General features: G+C 42.9%; 1 protein-coding gene across 2 annotated transcripts in view; it reads right to left on the bottom strand.

Moving 5' to 3' along the window:
* The window catches only part of Camkmt (calmodulin-lysine N-methyltransferase), a 365,448-nt gene that overhangs the window by 38,889 nt on the left and 301,650 nt on the right, over nt 1–24,909 (bottom strand). The window contains exon 7 of one of the 2 annotated variants that reach the window (XM_021218032.2): nt 21,265–21,331. The exons of the other annotated variant lie outside the window; for it this stretch is intronic. Coding sequence (XP_021073691.1) covers nt 21,265–21,331 — 67 coding nt within the window. The remainder of the gene's footprint in view (nt 1–21,264; nt 21,332–24,909) is intronic. 2 annotated transcript variants of the gene reach the window in all.

Below are 24,909 nucleotides of genomic sequence, written 5' to 3'. Positions count from 1 at the left end.
TTTTCCTCTTAGGACTGCTTTCATTGTGTCCCATAAGTTTGGGTATGTTGTGTCTTCATTTTCATTAAATTCTAAAATGTATTTCATTTCTTTCTTTGTTTCTTCCTTGACCAAGTTATCATTGAGTAGAGTGTTATTCAGCTTCCACGTGTATGTGGGCTTTCTATTATATATATTATTATTGAAGATCAGCCTTAGTCTGTGGTGATCTGATAAGACTCAAGATATTATTTCAGTATTTTTATATCTGTTGAGGCCTGTTTTGTGACCAATTATATGGTCAATTTTGGAGAAAGTACCACGAGGTGGTGAGAAGAAGGTATATCCTTTCGTTTTAGGATAAAATCTTCTATAGATATCTGTTAAATCCATTTGTTCCATAACTTGTTATTTTCACTGTGCTTCTGTTTAGTTTCTGTTTCCAGGATCTGTCCATTGATGAGAGTGGGGTGTTGAAGTCTTCCACTATTATTGTGTGTGTGGTGCAATGTGTGCTTTGAGCTTTACTAAAGTTTCTTTAATGAATGTGGATGCCCTTGCATTTGGAGCATAGATGTTCAAAATTGAGAGTTCCTCTTAGTAGATTTTACCTTTGATGAGTATGAAGTGCCCCTCCTTGTCTTTTTTGATAACTTTAGGTTGAAAGTCAATTTTATTCAATATTAGAATGGCTACTCCAGCTTGTTTCTTGGGACCATTTGCTTGGAAAATTATTTTCCAGCCTTTTACTCTGAGGTAGTGTCTGTCTTTGTCCCTGAAGTGGGTTTTCTGTATGCAGCAAAATGTTGCATCCTGTTTATGTAGCCAGTCTGTTAGCCTATGTCTTTTCATTGGGGAATTGAGTCCATTGATATCAAGAGATATTAAGGAAAAGTAATTGTTGCTTCCTTTTATTTTTGTTGGTAGAGTTGTGATTCTATTCTTGCGGCTGTCTTCTTTTTAGGTTTGTTGAAGGATTACTTTCTTGCTTTTTCTAGGGCATAGTTTCCCTCTGAGTTTTCCCTTTATTATCCTTTGAAGGGTTGGATTCATGGAAAGATATTGTGTGAATTTGGTTTTGCCATGGAATACTTTGGTTTCTCCAATCTATGGTAATTGAGAGTTTTGTTGGATATAGTATCCTGGGCTAGCATTTCTGTTCTCTTAGGGTCTGTATAACATCTATCCAGGATCTGAAGGTTTTCATAGTCTTTGGTGAAAAGACTGTTATAATTCTGATAGGCCTGCCTTTATATGTTACTTGACCTTTTTCCCTTACTGCTTTTAATATTCTGTCTTTATTTAGTGCATTTGGTGTTTTAATTATTATGTGTTAGGAGGAATTTCTTTTCTGGTCCAGACTATTTGGAGTTCTGTAGGCTTCTTGTATGTTCATGGGCATCTCTTTCTTTAGGTTAGGGAAGTTTTCTTCTATAATTTTGTTGAAGATATTTACTGGCCCTTTAAGTTGATAATCTTCATTCTCCTCTATACCTATTATCCTTAGGTTTGGTCTTCTCATTGTCTCCTGGATTTTCTGGATGTTTTGAGTTAGGATCTTTTTGCATTTTGCATTTTCTTTGATTGTTGTGTCCTTGTTCTCTATGGAATCTTCTGCACCTGAGATTCTCTCTTCCATCTCTTGTATTCTGTTGGTGATGTTTGCATCTATGGCTCCTGATTTCTTTCCTAGGATTTCTATCTCTAGAGTTGTCTCCCTTTGTGATTTCTTTGTTGTTTCTACTTCCATTTTTAGATCCTGGATGGTTTTGTTCAATTCCTTCACCTGTTTGGTTGTGTTTTCCTTTAAGGGATTTTTGTATTTCCTCTTTAAGGACTTTGACCTGTTTAGCTGTGTTCCCCTGTACTTTCTGTAAGGGAGTTACTAATGTCCTTTTTAAAATCCTTTACCAGCATCATGAGACATGATTTTTAAATCTGAATTTTGCTTTTCCGGTGTGTTGGGGTAACCAGGACTTGCTATGGTGAAAGTACTGGGTTCTGATGATGACAAGTAGTCTTGGTTTCTGCTGGTAAGATTTTTATATTTGCCTTTCGCCATCTGGTAATCTCTGGTGTTAGATGTTCTAGCTGTCTCTGGCTGGAGCTTGTTCCTCCTGTGAGGCTGTAAGCCTGTGTCAGCACCGCTGGGAGACCGGCTCTCCCCTAGCAAAATCAGTGCACAGAGGTCTGAGGATCAGTTCCACCTCCTGTCCGAGGATGAAGGCTCGTAGTAGTAGGACCATGTCACAGGTAAGAAACATGAGAGAAATGCAAGCCATGCCATGACCATAATGACTGAGAGAAGCATGAATTAAAAAGTTCCCAGAGGAAAAAGGAGCATCCCGTGCTCAGATGAGAGGATGGGGGTTAGAGGGGGTCATGGCTCCAGTGCCTTGGAAGGACAGAGATATCAACTCATTTACCTAGAATCATCACGTCAGTGGAGATATACTTCAGAGGAAGAGGGAAGAAGTGCTTTTGGATATTGTGGTGGTTTGAATACGCTTGGTCCATGGGAAGTGCTACTATTAGGAGGTGTGGCCTTGTTGGAGGAAATGTGCCACTATGTAGGCAGGCTTTGAAGGCTCCAGGTATTTAAGCTCTGCCCAGTGAGGAAGAATGAGTGTTCTCCTGGCTGCCCTCAAAACAAGATGCAGAACTCTCAGCTCCTTCTTCAGCCCCACATCTGCCTGGATGCTGCCATGCTTCCCACCTTAATGATAATGGACTGAACCTCCAAACCTGCAAGCCAGCCCTAATGAAATGTCCTTTCTAAGAGTTGCCTCGGCCATGGTGTTTCCTCACAGCAATAGAAACCCTAGTGAAGACAGATATTTAAAACAACAACAACAACAACAACAACAGCAGCAGCAAGCTCAAAGAACTTACCACCACTAGATGTGTACTCCCCCAAAATGTCAAAGAAAGCCCTTTAGGCAGAAGAAAAATGTCACATGGAAATACGTGGCTACATAAAGGAATGGTGGGGGCCAAGAATAATAACTCTACAGCTAAATATGTATGCCTAAAGCTACTTAAAATAGGAATACTAAGTATTATGAGGTTTGTAACATGCATAAACAAGTAAATCATAAACTGAGAGCATAAGGTGTGGGAGGAGAAGGGCAATATTCTCCTACATGAGTTTACACCAACCCGCAGGGTTGAGGGCAGATTTAATGAGCTAAAGGGGTATATGACAGGGACTGAGAAGAGGGCTCAGTGGATAAAATGACTGCTGTACAAGCATGAAGACCCCCGTTTGAAACCCCAGCACACACATAGGGGGTGGATGTGATGGCAGCATGTGTCCGTAACCCCAGCACTGCAGGGATCTCAGGGGCTCACTAGCCAGCCAGTGGAGCTAAAATGATAGTCATGTTCAGTGGGAGACCATGCCTCCAAGTATAAGCTGAGAGAGTAGTGGAGGATATGGCATGCTGACATCAACCCCTGGTCACCAACATCTACACGGGCCAGCCCCATCTCCCCAGAAGCACACCATATCATCTAAATTATGGATAAGAGGAACAAAGCAAAGCTACAGTTAACAAGACAACATAATTGATCAAGCTAGGACAGAACACACCAAGCCAACGGGAGGTGGGAGAAGATGATGACAAGGAACAGAGATGAGGAGACAAAACTTAAAGAGAAAGACCACAAATTCAAACTGATCCATACCAGCCATCGTGTTAGATGAGCACGCCTGAATACATAGGTTAAACAACAGAAGATCAGACTAAATACAAAATCTAGCCAGGCTAGGCAGTGCAGGCCTGTAATCCTATTCAGGAAGCAGGAAGATCACACATTTGAAACTAGCCTGGGAAACCTGGCAAGTCCCTATCTCAAAACTTAAGATGTGCTTGGAGATACAGCTCAGTTGTAGAGCACTGGGCTCTGGATCCAGCCCTGGTACTACTAAAAAGATAAAGAACAAAACAAATCGAGGCCCAATTTTCGGCTTGTATCCAGAGCATTTTATACATTAAAAACACAAAGGAGTCAGAGGTGAAAATATGGGGAAAAGACATATGAATGCTACTCAAAAGGCAGGACAGGCACTTTAACCCAGACAGTAGATCCTACAGTAAAAACATTATGAGGGCTGAAAGAGATTGCTTCATCGCGTTAAAGGGCCAGATAAGGAGACTAGCCTTGTGCCTCTTGAGCTTATGATTGAGTGACAGAAAGCCATACTGTATAGCACTGAAGGAAAAAAGCCCTGTTACAGTCAGGGATTCTAATATCCTCCCTCTAACTGGACAGGAGGTAAAGACCTAACCAACGTGCATATAAAGCTAATAAGGAGAGCTTTAAATGCTATAGATCATGTAATTTAATTGATATTTGTAGAATATAAATATAAGTTAATCCATTAGTTAAGATAGAGTTCATATTTTTTTAAATAGATCTATTCTGGATCATAATTCTCAATAGGGTGAGAAGTATCAAGATAATATAAAAAGATGATCCTTGTTCACAATGGAATTAAGTGGCTATCAACAATAAATTAGAAATTATTATGTTATAAAATCTTCAAATATTGAGAAAATAAAAATTATATGTATAATGTTCTAGAGCCCAAATTAAAAAAAAAAATCAAAGCAGAAACTGAGAAGCCCTTTGAACTGAATAAAACTGAAAATGCAGCCTATGAAGGGTTACAGGATGCTACACAGTACACGGGAGGAAATTAATAGCAGTAAGCACCTACATTAGAAAAAAGAAACATCAAACTAGTCAGCTCTGTTTCTAGCCAATCCATCTATAAGAAAAGAGTTAATTAAACTCAACATAATCAAAGAAAGGAACTAATTAAGATCAGAAGAGAAATGAATAAAACAGAAACAAAAATAATAGGGGAAAAAATCAATGAAAGCACGCACACACAGGTTCTTTGAGATCAATAAAACTGATAAACCCTCAGTTGGGTCAGACTGGCTGTATACCCGCATAGCTGTCCATAACGTATATATAAACACATAGACAAAAATACACATTAAGGGGGGGTTATCATAAGGAGGTAAGAAGGTTGTTTCAATATTTAAAAACTGATAAATGTAACACACAAGACTAACGAACTAGGAAGGAATAACACGTGACCAACTCAAACAGGGCAGAAAATGCATTCATTCAATATAGTCTAACATCTCTTTCTCATAGGAAAAAAAGCTCAGCAATAGAAGACTAGAAATAATTTCCTCAAAGGCGAGCAAGATGGCTCAGTGCGTAAAGGAATCTCTTCCTGAATATGAAAAACATCATCCATGAGAAATCTGCAGCTGACATCACACTTAATGGTGACGTCACATATAATGGTGACTGGCTGCACTCTTTTGCCCTGACTTCAGGAGCAAGAATGAACAATTTCTTTCTCCCTTTCCTGACTCATTGAAGAGTACAGCTAGTCCAGTAAGGCAAGAGATAAAAAGGCTTCTAAATTAGGAAGGAAGATGTCAAACTGTACTTCTTGGTAGCCAGCACAATAATCTATATAGAATATGCTGTGGAGAGCTAACAGAGTTCCTAGTTACTGGTGTAGCAGGCTTGTGGGATACAAGATCAATACAAGAATCAATTGTATTTCTTTATACAGGCAACAAATACTGGAAATTAGAATTTCCAATTCTATATCATTTATAATAGCATAAAATTTCATAATAGCTTAAACATATAAGAGAGAAGTAATTCTGACAAAAGATGACAGAAATTAAATAGGACCCAAATAAATGGGGGTGATTCAAAAGGGAAGAGAATAAAATGTGTTTTGACAATTGGTTATTCAGATTTTCAAAAAAAAATAATTTAAATCTATATCTTGCACCACATGCAGAAATTAACTCAAAATAGATCATAAATCCAAATGTAAACCTATCATTATAAAATTTGTCGATGAAAACATAGGAGAAAATCTTTGCAACCTTGCATTAGTGAGAGATTCCTTAGATACACACAAGATACATGACCCATCAGAGAACAAATGGTAAATTAAAACTTCTGCTCCCTGAAACGCAGTGTGAGGAGAACAAAAGGATGAGCCCCAGGCTGGGAGAAAATGTTTGCGAATCATGCCTGACACACATTCTATATCCAGAACACACCAAGGACTCTCAGGGTTTGCCAATAACAAGAAAATAAGCAACCTGACTTAAAACAACAACAACAACAAGAAAACTAGCAACGCCTTTGAACAGACACTTCAACAAAGATAAAGACATGGAAATTTATTCAGTGTTATTAATCATTAGGGAAATTAAAAGTAAGACCCTAATAAATTCCATTATACTCTTAGAGTGGTTATAATTTCAAATATCAGTCACATGGAGAGCTGGCCAGGATTCCGAGAGAATGGAAGTCCTCCAATACTGCCCATGGAAATGTAAAACAGCAGCACTTTTGAAAAATCCCTTAAAAAGTCAAATAGATGCCTCTATATATGATTTATTTGTTTCTATGCTAGGTACATACCCTGGAGAAAGCTCATATCCATGTATCCATTTGTACACAAACTCTCAAGCTTTATCTGTAATAGTCTCACACCAGCAACAAACCAGAGGTCCAAGGGTGAAATGATACTGTAGTTTGAATGAAAATGGCCCCACAGGCTCACAGGGAATGGCACTGTTAGGAGATATGGCCTTCCTGGAGGAGAAAGTGCATCACTAGGGGGTCCGTTTTGAGAGCTTAGAAGCTCAAGCTAGGTCTACTGCCTCACAGTCTCTCTGTGGCCTGCCTATCTGGATGTGAAGTCTTCCTCCAGCACCATGTCTGCTTGCATAAACCACGTTTCCTGCCATGATGACAATGGACTGAACCTCTGAACCTGTAAGCCCCAGTTAAATGCTTTCCCTTATAAGAGTTGCCGTGATCATGGTGTCTCTTCACAGACACGGGGACCCCAGCTACCACAGATGCATATGTCCCATGAACAACGGGGTTCAAATGAGGAGTATTGACAGAAGAGGCCCCGAGATTCATGTACATTATAACCAGGAGCCTGGCTGAGGTTCATGTACATTATAACCAGGGGCCTGGATGATAATGGTTTTATGGTCAGATGTGTAACATGCATTTATAAAGATGGCTCCAAGAAAGCACCTGAACTATGTCCACGTCCTTCCTATGATTCTCTTGAAACCAAAGTAAAATCTTTGTCTCTACTTTCATTCACTGCAATGTCAAAATCTTACGTGTTTTTTAATTTTGTCACCGTTTTATAGATAGACATGGTTGAAAACCCACCTTTCCAGAACTTCCTATGGTTTAGAAACACCACAAAAGCTACAGACATGGGATCCTGGAAGGCTTCACCAAGATACGAAAGCAGGAAGAGTGTAGCTAGAGAGCTCTGAGTTCCAGTGTCAGAATCCTCCTACACAGCAGCGAGGCTCAAGATGCTCTGGGCATCTCTGCCTACCCCTGTGACACTGACACAGACACAGGTGTCAGACACTTTAGGACTCTGTGTGGAGGACGAGGGTGGGGGATGTAGCTGAATGATAGAGAGCTTGCCTACCGTCTAGGAGGAAGCCCTGTGTTCAAACCCTAGACTCAAAAGCAAACAACAAAACAAAAGTCTCCCTGCTGAAGCGCCTCGTGGAAAGACAGGTTAGCACAAAGGAAAGCATCAAATACGAGAAACGCACTGCTCTAAGTGCTCAAAAGAATTAATTTCCTTAACTCTGGCACTAACTCCCTTTCGGTGCTGTTTTTGAGTAAAGGTTGAAACACAAAATGTGGTCAACTTCTAGAAAGAGTTCTGCACCATCTGTGTGACACTCACGGTGAAAAAGAATTCCACAGAAAGCCCTTCGTGCTTGTAATAAACTTCATGTGGACTGGGGTTCACCCTAATTTGCATAGCATGGCTTCAGAGAATGCTGACTGTGGGCACGAAAAGCATCCCTTTCCTTGTTCCTGTGGCTAGTATTTTCGTTTGCCTATGTAGTGAGTGAGCTATGGCCTGACATTTTCCATGCTAAAACACAAGGCAGCTCCTGTGAGGTGTGGTGGTGTATACATTTAACTCCATCACTAGAGAGGAAGAGGCAGGAGGATTGCTGCAAGTCTGATGTCAGCCTGGACTGTAGAGTGAGTTGAGGCTAGCCTGGGCTACATACATCAAGACCTTGTCTCAAAATGAAAAAAAGACGTTCCTTGTGCATTTGCAAAAAATACTATTCAAACACAACCCTTTTTCTAAAAACATCTTAAGAATGACTTTAGTTATGTATACGTGTGTGGGGGGGGTATGTGCACATGAGTGCAGGTACCTGTGGAGACTAGTGGAATTGATCCCCTGGAGCTAGAGTTACAGATGGTTGAGAGCTGCCCAGATGTGGGTACTGGGAACTGAACCTGGGTCCTCTATAAGAACAGCAAGTGCTCTCGACTGCTGAGCCATCTCCCCCACTTTTTGATAGTGTCTGAGCTCCCTCCCAGCAGCAGCAGAATGCTGCTGCCTTCTCTGCATGGACTTGGAAGAAATCTGTAGAACCTTCCTACAGGTTCGTTCATCTTCTCCCCCACATCTGTTGTCATAGCTTGTCCATATAGAAAAGGCTTAACAAGTCATTTACAATGTTTCCTAAACTACTGAATTGTTGCTTCTCTAACCAACTCCATCCCCGCCTTCCCCGACTTTAAAAGGCCATGGGGTAAAAGGATCTATAATAAAGTTTTTTAGACACTTAGGGAAAAAAGACACCATCTGAATCTAGAACTTGTAACTTATCCCAGAACTTCAGTAGCCCCTCAGGATGCCAAGAGCAGGGAAACAATGTGTATCCATTTAAGAGTAACAAAATTATTACTGCCCCACAGAGCACAGGCGTTACTTGGAAGATGAGACCCTTGAAAGCACACACTTACAGATGGCCAGAAGAATCTAAACTGAGCCCAACCCTGAACACTTAGGTGTGTCAGGAGCAGAGTCCAGAAGCGGGGGTGGGGGGGTGGGGTGGGGGGGCTGCATGGGATCTTTCAGATAGGACTTTCAGAGCGAGGGAGGAGGAGGTAGGACTCATGGGACACTCCGGAGGCAAGGGATGGGAGGTCCAATAGCAATGGCACCTGGACCTCCCAGGGCACCCCAGGTGCCCATTCTCAGTGAAGAAACTGAAGGCCAACAGCTGAAACCACCTTCTTCATCTGGTTTTCCTTCCCTACTGAAGTAGTGCTGCCCTTCATGTGTCCTGGATATTAATGCCTCTTCCTCCCTCTATGCCAACTGTGTTCAAATGGACCAGGTATAAGAATCTTCAGCTTGATAGAAGTGGATGCCCACAGTCATCTATAGGATAGAACACAGAGACTCCAATGGAGGAGCTAGAGAAATTACCCAAGGAACTGAAGGAGTCTGCAACCCTATAGGTGAAACAACAATATGAACTAATCAGTACCCCAGAGCTCGTGTCTCTAGCTGCAAACATAGCAGAAGATGGCCTAGTCAGCCATCGTTGGGAAGAGATGCCCCTTGGTCTTGCAAACTTTATATGCCCCATACAGGGGAACACCAGGGCCAAGAATTGGGAGTGAGTGGGCAGGGGAGCAGGGAGGGGGGAGGGTATAGGGGACATTTGGGATAGCATTTGAGATGTAAATGAAGAAAATATCTAATAAAATAGTTAAAAAAAAAAAAAGAATCTTCAGCTTGTTAAAATAGTTTGCCAGCTAGGAAAGGGATCAGGAGTCACCGATGCAAGCATCACTAACAGAATGCAAGAGACGGAAGAGAGAATCTCAGGTGCAGAAGATACCACAGGAAACAATGGCACAACAGTGGAAGAAAATGCAAAACAGTTTGCCAGGCTTCAAACTCAGAGTTTCTGGCTGTGTTTCTTTGGTAGGGACATATTTCCTGAGGCTGCAGATGAACTGGGGAGTGTGCTTTATGAAGCACCAAAAGAGGTCACGGCCTCCAACCAATCCCCCACCTCTCTTCGTATACTCAGTTATCTCTTCCTCGGTACCTGACTAGGCTTGCTTGTGCACAGCTCAACCCTTTTCCGGAGGCGGCTTCCTCTCTGCTTCTCCTTTTGTCTCCAGCAGCCTGTGGGGACAGACCCTTGCTACTTTACTTCTTGCAATGTCAGCTCACTCACAATAACCAACTAATGTCCCCTTCTGCACCCGAAGGCCTGCAGACTACCCTCTCTCTTACATGGAACCACACTTCTACCTGGAAGCAAATGTGTCTTTCTCCATCCTGTGGCTACCACCAAGACCAACAGCACACCTGCCTGGCTCCTCCCACCACAGGCTTCGCACCATCCCATTCTAGTGTTCTCATCTCCTTCCTTCCTCCCCCTTCCTTTCTCCTCTCCTTCCCTCCCTTTCTTCCTTTTCTTTCTTTCTTTTTTGTAATTGTTTTGATTTTCTGAGAGAGTCTTGATACATATCCCAGACTAGATGCCAACTCACTTTGTAACCAAAATTTATATTTTTCTGCCTCATTCATGCAAATGCTGGTATTATATGTACCCACCTCTTCTCTTGGCTACAAAATGATGTTTTATTCCTGTATGTGAGTGCCTGCATGTATGCTGGTGTACCATACACATACCTGGTGCATGGGAGGCCAGAAGAGGGCACTGGATTCCTTGGAATTGGTTGTGAGCTCTCTTGTGCGGGCTGGGAATGAAACCTGGGTCCTCGGCAAGAGCATCAAGTGCTCTTAACTGCAGAGCCATCTCTCTAGCCCCATATGCTGACTTTTCAACCTGTTTGTCTGTCTTTAGCCTTTTGGAATCTACTACATATAACTAAAATTTCTTGGACACACCTTTTCTATTCCTGTGTCTTTAATTATTTCCTTCCTGATTTTATACCTCAAAATCCTGTTTCAACTGCTTTTCTTCCCTTGCCTTTCCCTTGCCAAAGCACATCTCAGTGGCTGTCTCCTCCACAAAACATTCTCTCCCCAACTCTGGATCTCTTTAAATTTAGTCTTACATCTTGGGAGCAGGTTTATTATCTATCCAAATATCTTGAGCTTTGTGAAGGTAGACACTTAGCTAAGAATGCTATTCTTGAACAAAATTGTTTCCGTATTGTGGTACTCTGAATGAGAATGGCTTCCATAGACTCCGATATTTGGATGCTTGGTCTGGTATTCTGAATGAGAATGGCTCCTATAGGCTCCTACATTTGGATGCTTGGTCTGGAGTTAGTGGAACTGCTTGGGAAGACTTAGAACATAAAATTCTCAGCTACTACCCAATGCCATGCATGTCTGCTTGTCTGCTTCCTGCCACAATGATCATGGATAACCCTCTAAAACAATAAGCAAGTCCCCACGTAAATGCTTTCCTTCATAAAAGTTGTCTTGGTCGTGGTGTCTCTACAATGGGAGACCAATAATTAAGAGACATACAAATATTTTTAAAATGTTTGTAAAACAGGTAATGCTGGCCCTTCCTTCTCCTTCCTCTCTCTGTCTTGCTTGTCTCTTTCTTGTACACACACACACACACACACACACACACACCTATTGGCAGGGGTGGTGGTGGAGAGAAAGAGAGTGTGTCGGGGGGAACAAAAAACAATGTTGTAAAAGAAAGGTATGAGGAATATTTCTGGACTTCCATTTTCTCACCTGCTCTGCCATTAGTGTTTCTTTCCCAAGACAGTGTTAGCAGTTGAGGCAGTAAGACAGGACAATTCATCGCTGTAGACTGTCATTTGTGCCAAGGGATATTTACCATGCCCATTCCCCTAGTACTAAAAATAACCTTTAGTCACCATGACAACTGAACAAAAACTGTCTTACACAATTACAGACAGGGTGTAGAGGTAAACATCGGATCTCCATCTGCTTGGGAAGGGTTGCTAGGTTATCCTCTAGTCTTTTCTATCTCTAATGTGGGCTTCTTATTAAATCATACCAATGATGGCTGAGATGTAGACGAGAAGCTAATCAGAATTATTCTCTTGTTGATATGATTCTCCTAATCCACTGTGGGGATAGGCCTCAAGCCAAATGTCCTAGGGACAGGCAGAGGGCAGCCACAGATTCACCTCTGCTTTTTCAGTTTACTGATCTGAGCAATAATCTCAGGGGAAAAGGGGGCTTATCCAAGTATGGTCTGTGCTCCACATACATGTGGATCAACTGAGGGAGAATTTTAGATGTCAGATTTAAGAGTCCCAGCTCTGGGGAATTGCTTAGTTAGGACTGAGTGAGAGACCTGGGAACTTGCTCTTTAAAAATAAGTGCCCTGAGGAATTTCCATGAAGATGGGTCATGGACAACTTTGGAAAGCACTGCCCCAGAAGGCCTCTATCTATATAGCTTTAAATCGAGATCGTTCTTTAGCTACAAGTCTTGGCTTTTGTTCCAAGCATCAGATTTATTTCCAAAGGGGAATGTTAAAGAACGTGTCATTTTAGGGAAGTAAAAGTAACTACTGGTTCCTAGGACTCAAAGCCCAGGCCGGGCAGATGTTCATTGCTTACTCTGCCATTGAGGTACACTGCCCAGCTTCAAGACTTTATTGAAAACATTTCCCTTAGTTAAAAGAAGGAAGAAGTATCATAGACAATTAAAGAGGGATGTCATGTAAACAGATTCCTTGTGAGATTACTTAAGCAGCTTGTCAATTTTTATCATGACATGAAATTATCTTTTATTTCTATACAATGAGTAAGACTTAGAGAAAGGGCAAAGAAAGTAAAATTAGGTCTTGATGACATTTTTACCATACAAGAAGAGCAAACTGCTGACAACAGTAAACTGCCTGTAAGTCAGGTCTCAGTTAAAGAAGTATATGACATCTATAACTTACAGGAGAATATAGCAGATGGTGTACATGTGTGTATATGTATATGTGATTATTTGGGTAGCACATATACATGTGTGTACAACAGAGGAAAACTTTAGTTTTGGTTGATGTTGTTGAGATGGGGTTTTTCACTAGCCTGGAATCCACCAGAGGTAGGGTAGGCTGGCTGACCAGTGAGCCCCAGAGATCTGCCTATCTCTGCTTCTAAAGTGTTGGGGTTATGAGTATTTATGTGAGTTCTGGAGATCAAATTCAGATGTAACCTGTGCTCCTAAAATGTATAAAAACTGCTTGTAATAGCCATTCAGGGGTCGCCTTCTAGTCACTCGCCTTGAGGGACTGATTGAAGGTTGATCCCAACTGGATGGAATAAACCTCTTGTGTTTGCACTCATCTGCATCTTGATGTCTTACTGGAGGCGTCTTAAAGTAAGTACCACTGACCGAGGGTTGGGGTCTTACAGAGGTTGGGGTCTACTATGAGATAGGATGTGGAGACAGATGAACTACCCTGAAGCTTGAGGGTGAGCTAGGATTGGCATGGTAGACCTAACAGAGAAGACCTTGTATCTGCAAGGTAGAAAGAGAACCAACTTCCAAGAGTTGTTTTCTGACCTTCATATGCATGCTGTGGCGTGTATGACCCTGCAGTGAACACGTGTGAGCACCTGTGCACGCACGCGCGCGCGCGCACACACACACACACACACACACACACACACACACACACACACGCCAGCACATTAAAACCACTAAGACACTATGATCCAGCAACTAGAATGCAGATATAGTTTACTGCTAAAGCCCTGTTAATAGTCAAAATAGTGAAAAGAGAAACGCAATTTGATTATCTCCATAGGTGCTTCAGAGACACTTGCTAAAGTTCCAGATTTATTTAGGATAAAATCTCAAAGCAGGAATTGATGAGTAAATACCCCAATTGAGAGGCTGAAGCATGCTCGATGGTGAAGTGTAAGGGGCTTGCCAGTGCAGTCACTCTGCATTCATCATGCTGACTATTCTAATCAAATGACATTATACAAGAGATAGAAAAACTAGCCAGGCAGTGGTGGCACACACCTTTAGTCCCAGAACTCAGGAGGCAGAGGCAGATGGATCTCTGAGTTCAAGGCCAGCCTGGTCTACCATTAAGTTCTAGGACAGCCAGGGATACAGGGAGAAACCTGTAGGAAAAAAAAAATCAGAAAACTGAAAGTGTCATTACTAGAAGACTAAATACAAGTCACATTCCATACAGAACTCAATTACCTTTATGTCTCTAACTGCAAATGAATATAACTAGTTAGGAAATACAGTGCTGAGTGAAACAAAGTGATTCACAAACTGGGTGGAGTGATGCACATTTGTGGTCTCAGCACTTGGGAGGTGAAGCAGAAGGTTCAAGGTCATCACTGCCTATATAGTGAATTCAAGGGCTCTTTGATGTGCTGTCCTAAGTGAATAAATAGGAAGAATGAATGAAAAAAAGAAGGGAAGGAGGGAAAGTACAATCTGTCACAATGGAAGCAGAGAATCTATTTAAAGGCCCAACAAAAGTCTCCAGAAATAAAACGAGCAAGTGAAGTGGAAATGCCACTGAGCCATCTTAGAAAGAAAGCAGCTCACTTTTCAACCGAAGACGCAGAGTGTCTAAATGCCAAGGTTCCTCCAAACTCTTCTAATCGCAATGAAAATGCCAATATCATAAAATTGCCATCAAAATTTCTAAAAATACTGGAAAGGAAGAATAAAAATCAAGGGGCTGGTCTTCATGCTTATAAAAATGCTCGACTAGGTTAGGGTGAGCCACACCAAGTCCTCTTCTGAGAATTGTTGCCCACGTGTAGCCTATGAACAGATGCGCCTCACTGGAGCATCTGTCAGCCAGGGGACATGCCTGGTGTCCATGCTAAGGTGCTTTGTTTTATGAGACAAGAGTCCCTCACTTGGAGCTCACAGATAAGATAAACTGATTGGCTAGTGGGCCCCAGAGAGCTGCCAGTCTTGACTGCTCCAGCGCTGGGATTATAAGAGCATGCCTTGGTCAAGCAGTGGTGTTTTAAGCCTTTAATCCCAGCACTCAGGAAGCAGAGGCAGGTAAATTTCTGCAGGTTTGAGGTCAGTGTGGTCTACAGAGCAAGTTCCAGGACAGCCAGGGCTTCACAGAGAAACGGGGACTTGTTGTTTGGCCAACAAACAAAACAACACACACACACACACACACACACACACACACACACACCCCTCCAACCAAAACCAAGCAAACAAACAAACAGCACAGGTCTCCTCCACACCGGACAGGTTCCCAGCAGTTCTGAGGGTCAGGGCAGTGTCTCCTGCTTATTAACCAAGCACTTTACCTCCTGAGCTTTCCACGGGCTTTGATCTACTCTTTCTATAAACTGAATTTTGAAAAGAGGGAAGAGCTGCCTCTTCAGACCAGAAGACCTTTCCTCGAAATGCAGAAGTCTGTTATGCATATCTGATTATTAGCATTCCAACTGGTCCATTTCTTTGTATGAGATTCTGATCTTAGTAAACAGTAGAGATCAGAAGGTTCAAAGAAGCAATACGAATGCTAACCTAGAAGAAAAGATGAGGCTTTGTTAATTTACTGAAGTTTAGGAGTGCCCCTAAAAACTGTCCCCAAATGTTAAAGTCTTGCTTTTCCTCATTACAAAAGGACTGCATCAAAAATGGGTAACATCCCTGGGGACGCTGTCATCGAGGTAAAACAGAGTAGTAAGGACCAGGGTTCGTCCACAAACCCCCCGAGCAAGCTCACATGCTAATTGGGCAGGAAGAACTGTATGTGGTAATTTCATTTTCTTGTATACCAGACAGCAAGGGGACACTCGGGAGCATATCATTTCTAGAATTACACCTCTCAAGATTCTGTTGCCCTAGTTTTAGGAAAACTCACTAACAGGTGGATTTTATCAGAAAATTTCCTAAAGAGCCCTCAGCTTGCATATCTCTGTTACCTTCTACTAACCTTCCTCTTCAAGCTGACAAAGAGCAGATAAATGCCTACTCACACTGTCAGTTTGTCTACAGACACTGCACACGCCAGCCTGAGAAGCAGTCCTGAAATGAAAGTCACTATCTGATGTAGGAGCTGCTGTCGGACTCTCTGGGGCTTGACTTTTCTTCCAGGAAAAAATGATTCAGTTCCCTAAACCTTATGGATCCACATCTTTCAAATGCAGACCCTAAAAGCTCCCAAGCTCTGGGGAGCACAAACACCAATTGCTTTAGGGGATGAAAAACAAAAAAACGAATCCTTGTCCTCAGCACACCCAGCTGCCTCCCTCCCTGGAATGTCAACTGCGAGAAGGCACCGACTTCCTGGGTGCTGCTCCCCAGGGTGTCACAGCACCGAGGAAACAGAAAGGGATCAAAACTCCTATCAGCAAAGGAACAGACCAAGAAGTGCAGAGTCAGCAGCACTTCAGCACCAGCAGTGTGCGCTTCGTTCCACTGAGGTACAAGTCCGAGACCAATAGCAATTGAGAGAATGGATGGGAGAGATGGCTCAGTGGTTAAGAGCACTGGCTGCTCTTCCAGAGGTCCTGAGTTCAATTCCCAGCAAGCACACAGTGGCTCACAACCATCTGTAATGGGATCCGATGGCTTTTTTCTGGTCTGTCTGAAGAAGGTTACAGTGTACTTATCTACATAAAATAAATAAATCTTCGGGGTGGACAGAGGGAATGGGTGCTGAGTCCCTCAAAAGGATGGATTCAGACAGACAAGTAGGGGATGAGATTGACAAATTGTGGTTAGAATGATAAGATGCTGTGGCCCGCAGAGTGGCGCCCACTGAAGGCCCGTGTGCTCAGGTTTGGTCCTCAGTATGATAAAGGTGGTAGGGCCTGAAGTGGGAGGCCTTCGGTACAACATGGGATCCTGGACCTCCCTCTTCCTGACCAAGAGGTGAGCAAACACATCCTTCCATGTGCTTCCCACCCTTTCTGTCTGGCTCAGCACTCAGGGGCCCAAGCAGTGTAATCACCCAGAAAGTCCAGGCAAGGATAACCCTCTTCGTCTGTCTAAGTCAACTGTTGTATGTCTTTTGTGATAGTCCCATCACATCTACCCTGTGACAGATGAGGAGGCGGGGCAGAAGGCTGGGAAAAAGTAGCTGGATTCAAGTTAATCTCTAAAGGGAACAGACTAAGGGCAGACATGAATCTTAGAGAGAGTGGCTGGACTGCTGGCTGACCCTGGTGTCTCCCACACAGGTAAAAAGAACCTCTAAAACCAAGTCGAGCAGTCTACAAAAACCTGTTTAATGAAGAATAATAAAAGCTGCAGCTTCAATTCAGTGACAACTTTCAAATAAATACAAAATTTTTTTTTCCTTAAGGGAAACTTACTTTTACCATCACAATGGGGCTACTTTAACAATTATGAAATTTTCGCTAATATTAACCAGAGAATGATGGTATTTGCTGATTCTGGAAGACCCAGAAAAAACACAGACGTCAAAGCTCCGAGTGGCTCTTTGTTGAGTGTCACAATTTTGAAGACAGCTTCAGATAAACCCAACAATTGAGCTGCTGTAAATACCCTTGCTCTTTCATAAATTTCTCGCTATATTTAGAAGTACAGTTTCCTTTGTTCACAGACTGCTCCAACTGCTCCATATTTAGATTCCCAAAGGTGTACCTTGGACTCATTTGATAGCTGAATGAAAAGCTTCATGGCTGGGTGAACAGGGGAGCTCTTAGACGGCTGTGCTGAGGTCCTGGAGATGTGCTCTACAGAGCCCTTCGTGTGTGTGCATCCCTGACTAGCCATCGCTAAGGTTCGCACCTTCACAAGCTTGCCTTTCAAATCCAACACAGTGACACTGGTTAAACTGAACTAGAGGCAGCAAGATGATTTGATATATAATAGTTGTTCTTAAAAACAAAACAAAAAAAAGGTTGGGGTTGCTGGTGCACTTGGGAAGCAGAGGCAGGCAGGTCTCTATGAGTTCAAGCCTACCATGGTCTACAGAGTGAATTCCAGAACAGCCAGGGAGACATAATGTGACTGTTTCAAAAACAAACCAAAGTTCTGGTGGACAAGGAAAGGTGTTTGTGACAGTGGGGCAGGTGTCCTACAAGGAGATATGAAGGACCTGTCAGTCCCTCCTTGCAAAAGTTCGCCAACAGCAGGCACTAAGGATCTATTTACAGTCATAGGATTCTCTAAACATGGGTTCTCAACCTGTGGGTCACATGCTTTGGGGGGGGGGTGTCCTTTCATAGGGACTGCCTACCAGATATTTCCATTACAATTCTTAACAGTAGCAAAATTATAGTTATGAAGTAGCAATAAACGTACTTTTATGGTTGTGCATCACCATCACATATGAAACTGTATTAAAGGGTTGACGCGTTAGGAAGGCTGAAAACCACTGCCCTGAAGTAATTCATCTTCCTGAGGGGGGCCTCAGAATCCACAGAGCCCCAGCCTGCCCATGTGTAAGGTGCAGGAAGAGATCAGCGGAGGGAGGAAGACTGTTGGGTACTGCGCTGGTCAGCTCCCCATACTGTGAGGAGCGCCTGAGAGTATTAACCTAGAAAGAGGGAGGTCTTTGCTTCCGGGTCCATAGGCTTCGGCCCATGGCCAGCCAGCCCACAGCTTTTTGAGGCTGTGGTCTATAGAGCTGGAGTGTGTGGCAGCTCACCAGGAAGCAAGAGGGGTGAGGTAGATCCAAAGCTGATCTTATTGGCCCCATATCTTAAAGCTCCCCCCCCCCCACCTTCTAGTAGCACCACAGGCTGTGGTCCATGCCTTCAGCAGGCCAGAGGCTGAAGGACACTTACTCAAACCACAGCATTGACTAGGGACACCAAGTGAGGGAGTCACGGCATGGGGTGCCTGTCAGACTTTTGGGCAGCTTCTCAGTCCTTGCTAAAACCCGTATTTCCTAGGCTCACAGCTCATCTTGAGATAACGACTTCCCTTTCAACATTTACATCTCCTGTGCAAATGAAGCCACAGGAAACATTCAGCTGTTACAAACTTCATGTCAAGCTTTGAAGTGCTCTTTAATAGCAGAAATATTTGGCTCACGTGTGGGCTTTGTAGCTATGGTAAATACCTCTTAGTTATCTGTCGCTGCTGTTATTCTACACCTCCAATTTGGGAGAAATTCTGCATATGCATTGAGGCACTAGAAAAGAACACTGAACTATATCTGAGCTCTTTTGTGAGTGGGTTCCTTTTATTTCTTCTCTCACGGAACTAATACGTTCACCGCATTGTATTGGTTATGGGTGGGAAGGCAATGGGTACTGAGGGACGCTGACTACGGTGACAGTGGCTGGTAGCTTTGCTTTCTTAGCTGCCGGAGGTTAAGTGATCAGGCAGCTCCTGACCGGCCTTTCAGTAATATCACGCTCACTGAGTCATTGCTTGCACACCTCTCGTGTGTGTGTGTGTGTGTGTGTGTGTGTGTGTGTGTGTGTGTGAATGTAATGGAGGCTACAGGCCAATGTTGGGCGTTCTCTACCTTTTATGAGACTGAACCTGGAGCTCACCTGACTGGCTAGATTGGCTAACTGTCAACGCCCACAGACAGTCCTGTCTCCACCTCTGCTGCGCTAGGACTCCAGGCACGTTACCACTGAACTGTTTTTGTTTCTTTGTCTTAACGTTTCTTTGGTGCTAAGGATTTGAACTCAGGTCCTCAAGCTTTCAACAAAAACTTTATCAACTGAGTCACTGTCCAGGCCCTGCTTCCTGGCAATGCTGTAGAAGACTTGGAATAAAAATGTTCTTACTTTTTACAAAAGAGGAAAGTGACCTTAGTCTGTGATAAAGGAAGAAAAAGACAAAACAAAACAAAACAAAACAAAAAAGGCCCTCATTAGGGAATCCTGCATCGTTATTGAAATGCAGTCTTATGTTTTTATGACCTATCATGTATCAGAATATTATATTTAGAAGTAGTATTTCTGTGAAGGGTCACAATTGAACAAAGGCCAGGCACTGGGCATTTAGGATCTGCCCCGTGCTAAACAGTAACGTTTTACTTCTTTATGTTACCTAATTATTTTATGAAATGATAACAGAAAATTCTATTGTACTCCCCAAGTTAAACACTTGACACTTTTATTCCTTAAAAATGCAACATTTTAGAAGTCTAGATATGTTTATTAATTAGTGATTATTAACACTCAGTAAACAACATTATGTCTTGTAAAAACACAATTTCACGGCACAGCGTGAAGCTGGGGTCTATTATCCCCTGATTCCATATGCTGAAATACACTCAAATGGTCGCAAATGACCTTAAGCATTAAATAAATGTAAATGAGAACAACATAGAAAATGCACTTTTGATTGATAACTAAAAGACCAGGTTGGAAAGCATGCGACAAAATGAAGTCCTGCCCAGAAGGAGATGGCTGTGCGTGGCATGGAGGGAGGGCTCCCCTACGTCTCCCGAGCAAGTGAGCAAGCGAGCAAGCCCTGAGATTCCGGAGCCCTGCCTTCGTGCGCAGCATCACGGTGGGTTTTATCCATTGTGTCTGGTCACCCAACTGTCTTTCTCAGACTAAGCAGTCAGGGTAGGCAAATGTCCTCAACGTGGAGAAACCTTAAAACACCAAAGGATGACAGAGCAGTAGCGAAGGATGAAGGGACACCAAATGAGACAGTTACTGTAACAAAACTCGCAGTTAAACACACAAAGGGAAGATGTGCAGAAACAGCCATTTCACATGGAAAGCATTCAAGGAGGCCATTCCCCTCCTAGGTCAACTGGCCACAGGGTGGGATTGTGGAGCACCCTGTGACTCTGCTCACAGAAAGCACTGCTCCCAGCCTGGAAGAGAAGGAGCAGAAAGGGACTGGACACCCCTGGACTGTGAAAACCATTGCTAGATCAAGGTGTTTCAGCCTTGGCAGTACTGGTGTCCTGGGGCAGACGCTTCTAGGGTATGGAGGAAACTGGTTTGCTGTGTTTTGAAGGCTGGCTAGGAGAAATTTCTACCATTGGACATCAGGACCAGTAGAAACCAGTAGTGAGAGTGTTTGCTCTGACCAAATGTCCAAAGGACAATAACAACAACAACAATGGAAACATTCCTGGAGGCTGCCAGAATCCTCTAGGGTGCAAAGCTGCCAGTGTTGTGGACCACAGAAGTAAAGCCACTGAAGGAGGCTGATTTAAGCTGGGCTTTTCCCAGCCTCCTACTGAAGAATCTTAGCTACGAAGCGACCCTAACTCAGTGTATAATATATTATCTTGAGTGTTCTATACTATTTGTATTTTTGGTGTTCTTGTCTATTGAATGGAGTGTCTGCCTCATGGGAGTCTGGCAAGATTAAATGAAATGATACCCGTGAAATGCCTGGCAGGACAGTGCCTGACACACAGAAAGTGCTCAATGAATGTTATTAGCATTACTGCATTGTTATTGGCCACCCATAGCACCAAGAAAGCAGTTTCAACTGGGACGTTTTAATTCAGACAGGACGCAGAGTTATCTTACCGGCTTGATATTTTCGGAGTCTTAAACACGCCAGTCTTCTCATTGCTTGCGATAATGCTGTCCACATCTACAGGGCACAGTTAAGAAAATTTCTGCAGCAATTATCAACTGACTACAAGAAAGAACCTACAGAGACTTTGGCTTCTTATCACAGTGGGGTCAGCATAAGGAAAAGAAAGGAGCTGTCAAAGCTCCGCCGTGAGATGCTAACTTAGCACTGGCGATGGCTTCTCATTCCCTGACTTGCAATTTTTCCACCTGTGGAAGGACTATCTAGGTAGCATCAAGATGGAGCCCAGAGGACAAATGCTGGGGGGGGGGGCACTGCTGGGGAGCATGAGGTGCTGTGCCACTTCCCTGGTGTATGTGTGTGTTGGGGAGGGTGTCCACCAGTTCCCGGGGAGGGCAAGGCCAGCCCCTGATGACTTCCCAATCTCCTAAGTGCTTGTAGGAGAGAGGTGAGTTGCAGGGAGTGTTGGGAGGAGGCAGAGACTGGTGGAGTGATTCTTGGACCATCTTTGGGAGAAAATGCAACAGGGAAGAAGAAAGTCAACCTAGCAGAAGGTTCTGGAAGCACTGCTGCCTGCGGCCATGAGCTAGCATAGAGGATTCACCCAGAGGAGCCATGTTTAGATTAGAGGTGCTTTGAGGACCTGGTGAATAACATCTGAAGACCCTCGGGAAAATCTCTTCTGGTTTCAGCACTAGGAAAAGCTGGACTTGAGGTCCACCGCGTGAGAGCAGTTCCTCCTCTCTCTGCTCTGGCCCCTGGGCTGTCAGAACCTAACAAACGCACTACCTCTGACACCCAGAATAGCTCCTGTCATCTTATTTCTGGACTGACCTCTGTCTCTGGTTTCCCCGAAATCCCCTGGCTTTCTGATTTCCTCCTTTATTTGATGTGACACATTTGCTATATGAACTTCACAATCCCTCTCCTGGAATAAGGCAAGTTTAAATAAACAAGAAATAAACTAATGCTAGACAAGGCGGCAAGCTGAATGAAATTGGGCCTGGGGAGGACACCAGGAAGACAATGATGTCCCCCTAGTGCTCAGAAAAACTGCTCTCCTGAGTGTTCAGAGCACACGCCGCCCGAGATCTTCCTACCAGAACAGAGCCACGGGATTCTTAAACTCAAATCTCTGCTTGAAGCACCGGGCACACCCATTCCTCTCGGAGTGAATACACAGGTACTGTGGTAGCTCTATTCCCTCAGGAGTGGGGAGGAAAAATCAATTAGGTCTCCTAATGATGGGCTTTGTTGAGGTTTACAAAAGTGCCATAATGCAGACTTGCTTTTTCCTGGGTGAACTTTCCTGTATGCAAATTAAATACTGTTAAATTACATTCATTAAAAAAAAATAAAGGAGACTAATTTGCCTACTTGTTTTGATTAACTAAAATGACACACCATCCTACGGTTTCTGTCTATTTCAGGAGTGTGCTAGATGAAGCATCTTACAGGAAAGGATGCCTGACATCTTCATTCTGAGAAGCAAAATTAGAGTCAACTGACAACTGTTTTTTATTGAGTCCCCTCCCCTAGCCACACCCTACTCTGCGTTGCCATGGTACCCAACTGCCTGCCATAATGCGCCTGGCACACCTGTAGCGGCCTAAGTACTTGACTAATCTAGCAAGCAAAACATATTATTTTGTTAGTGGAGGTAATACTCTTTATAAAATAGTCACAGGGAAGTTAAATTATATAACTCAGAAAACCTATTAATAATTTTTAGTAAACATCTTAACACTATACACTTTATACAATTTATAAAGCCATGACTCTGGGTGGTCAGGCCCAGAGCAAGCATGGATATTTATATTCTAGAAGTTATTTTCTTAATGGAAAATTCACAGCCGTACTTGGGCTACCTTAGTTTTAAAACTGGGCAGGAAATAGGTTTTGTGGTTTAGAAGGGCTTTTAAAACATTTGTAAAAGAAGCACAAAGAGAAAAGATGCAGGTGTTATTGGAGAACATCACCTTAAGAGATAAACTCTGATATGGTGCCCGCAGCCCTTACGTCCGATTGTGATGGTCTTTCTGGATGGCACTGTGTCCAATCATAGATTTTATCATCTCCCTGTGTCACCTCAGGGTAATAAAGGAAATCCAATCAAACCGAGTCAATATGAGCGGGATAATGTTCGTCACAACAGACCCAGTCCTGCTCTGTGATCTGCTCCCGCCACCCAGAAGGAAAAGCCTTCCTGCGGTTTCGGGGGGGGGGGGGAAGGAGCAGCTGTGTCAGCCCCTTGTCAGGGCAGCTGCCCGGGGGCTCAGAGGGAGCCATAAGTCTACCCTAGCTTCCTTCCTAAACAAAGCACATGCCAGGAATGATCCTCCATTTAAATTATCAGTTTATTTCTATTCTTAAATATGTATACCCATATACAATAGCAGCAGCAGCCTCTTAGGTCAACTGCATACATTATAGGCATGTAAAATACTGTTGAAAATATTAGCCTATCCGTGTAATCAGTAATTGTATTTATCAGTTGTACATACATTTTGAATCAGGTTATTCTTCTTAAATTTATTTATTTATTTAATGTGTATGGGTGTTTTGCCTGTGTGTGTGTGTGTGTGTGTGTGTGTGTGTACCATATGTGTGCCTGATGTCCTTGGAGACTAAAAGAAGACATCAGACCTCCTGAGACTGGAGTTACAGACAGTCTGAGTGCTCTGAAGAGCACCCGTAAGCTATCTGTCCAGCCCCAGTTTTGTTCTAAAAAAAAAAAAAAAAGAAAGAAAGAAAGAAAAAGAAAAGAAAAAAAAAAGTCATTTTAAACTATGTACATGTGTCTGGTCTGTGTGTGGGTTTTGAATATGTGTATAGATCCTGCAAAGGCCAGAGGTGCTGGATCACTCCTGGAGCTGGGAAGAGTGTTTCCTGGGGAAGCAGGGATACGCTGCACTGCTGAGGCAGCTCTGCAGCCCAGTATTGTTCCTTGAAAACATGTAAGATGTAATAGCACTGTGACTCATGGGGCATTGCTTTTTTGGTTCATGTTATCTTCAGTTTCATTGGGGGGATTAAAAGGGAGGGAGGAACACTAAGATTATAACATAAATCCTAGTAATTTTGATCTCTAAATGACTTTCTACATGCTCAAAAGTAGCAATTTTTTGTTCTGATTTAAGGTTATATTCTATCTATCTATCTAAATATCTATCCATCTATCTATCTATCTATCTATCTATCTATCTATCTATCTAAATATCTATCTAAATATCTATCTATTGATCTAAATATCTATGTATCTATCTATCATCTATCTATCTAAATATCTATCTATCTAAATATCTATCTATCTAAATATCTATCTATCTATCTATCTATCTATCTATCTATCTATCTATCTATCTATCTACTTACCTATCTAATAGTTTATGTTTTTGAGACAGGCTTTCTCTGTGTAGCTCTCGCAGTCCTGGAACTCGCTCTGTAGATCAGACTGATGGTGAATCTGCTTGACTCTGCCTCCTTGGTGAGTCAAGACTGAGGTTAAAGGCATGTCTGGATTTACTCTACTCTTAAATCAGTTCCTTACTCCAACAGGTGGAGAAATGACACCCAGGTGCCTGCCACCAGGTCTGTTGGCAATGCCCCTGGCCTTTATGCACGTCAGCCACCCT

This window comes from Mus pahari, chromosome 18 (genome assembly GCF_900095145.1).
Source record: "Mus pahari chromosome 18, PAHARI_EIJ_v1.1, whole genome shotgun sequence".
In the NCBI taxonomy this organism is placed as follows: domain Eukaryota; kingdom Metazoa; phylum Chordata; class Mammalia; order Rodentia; family Muridae; genus Mus; species Mus pahari.
Note: the sequence above shows the minus strand (reverse complement) of the source record. Positions and strands in the feature narration are given on the sequence as shown.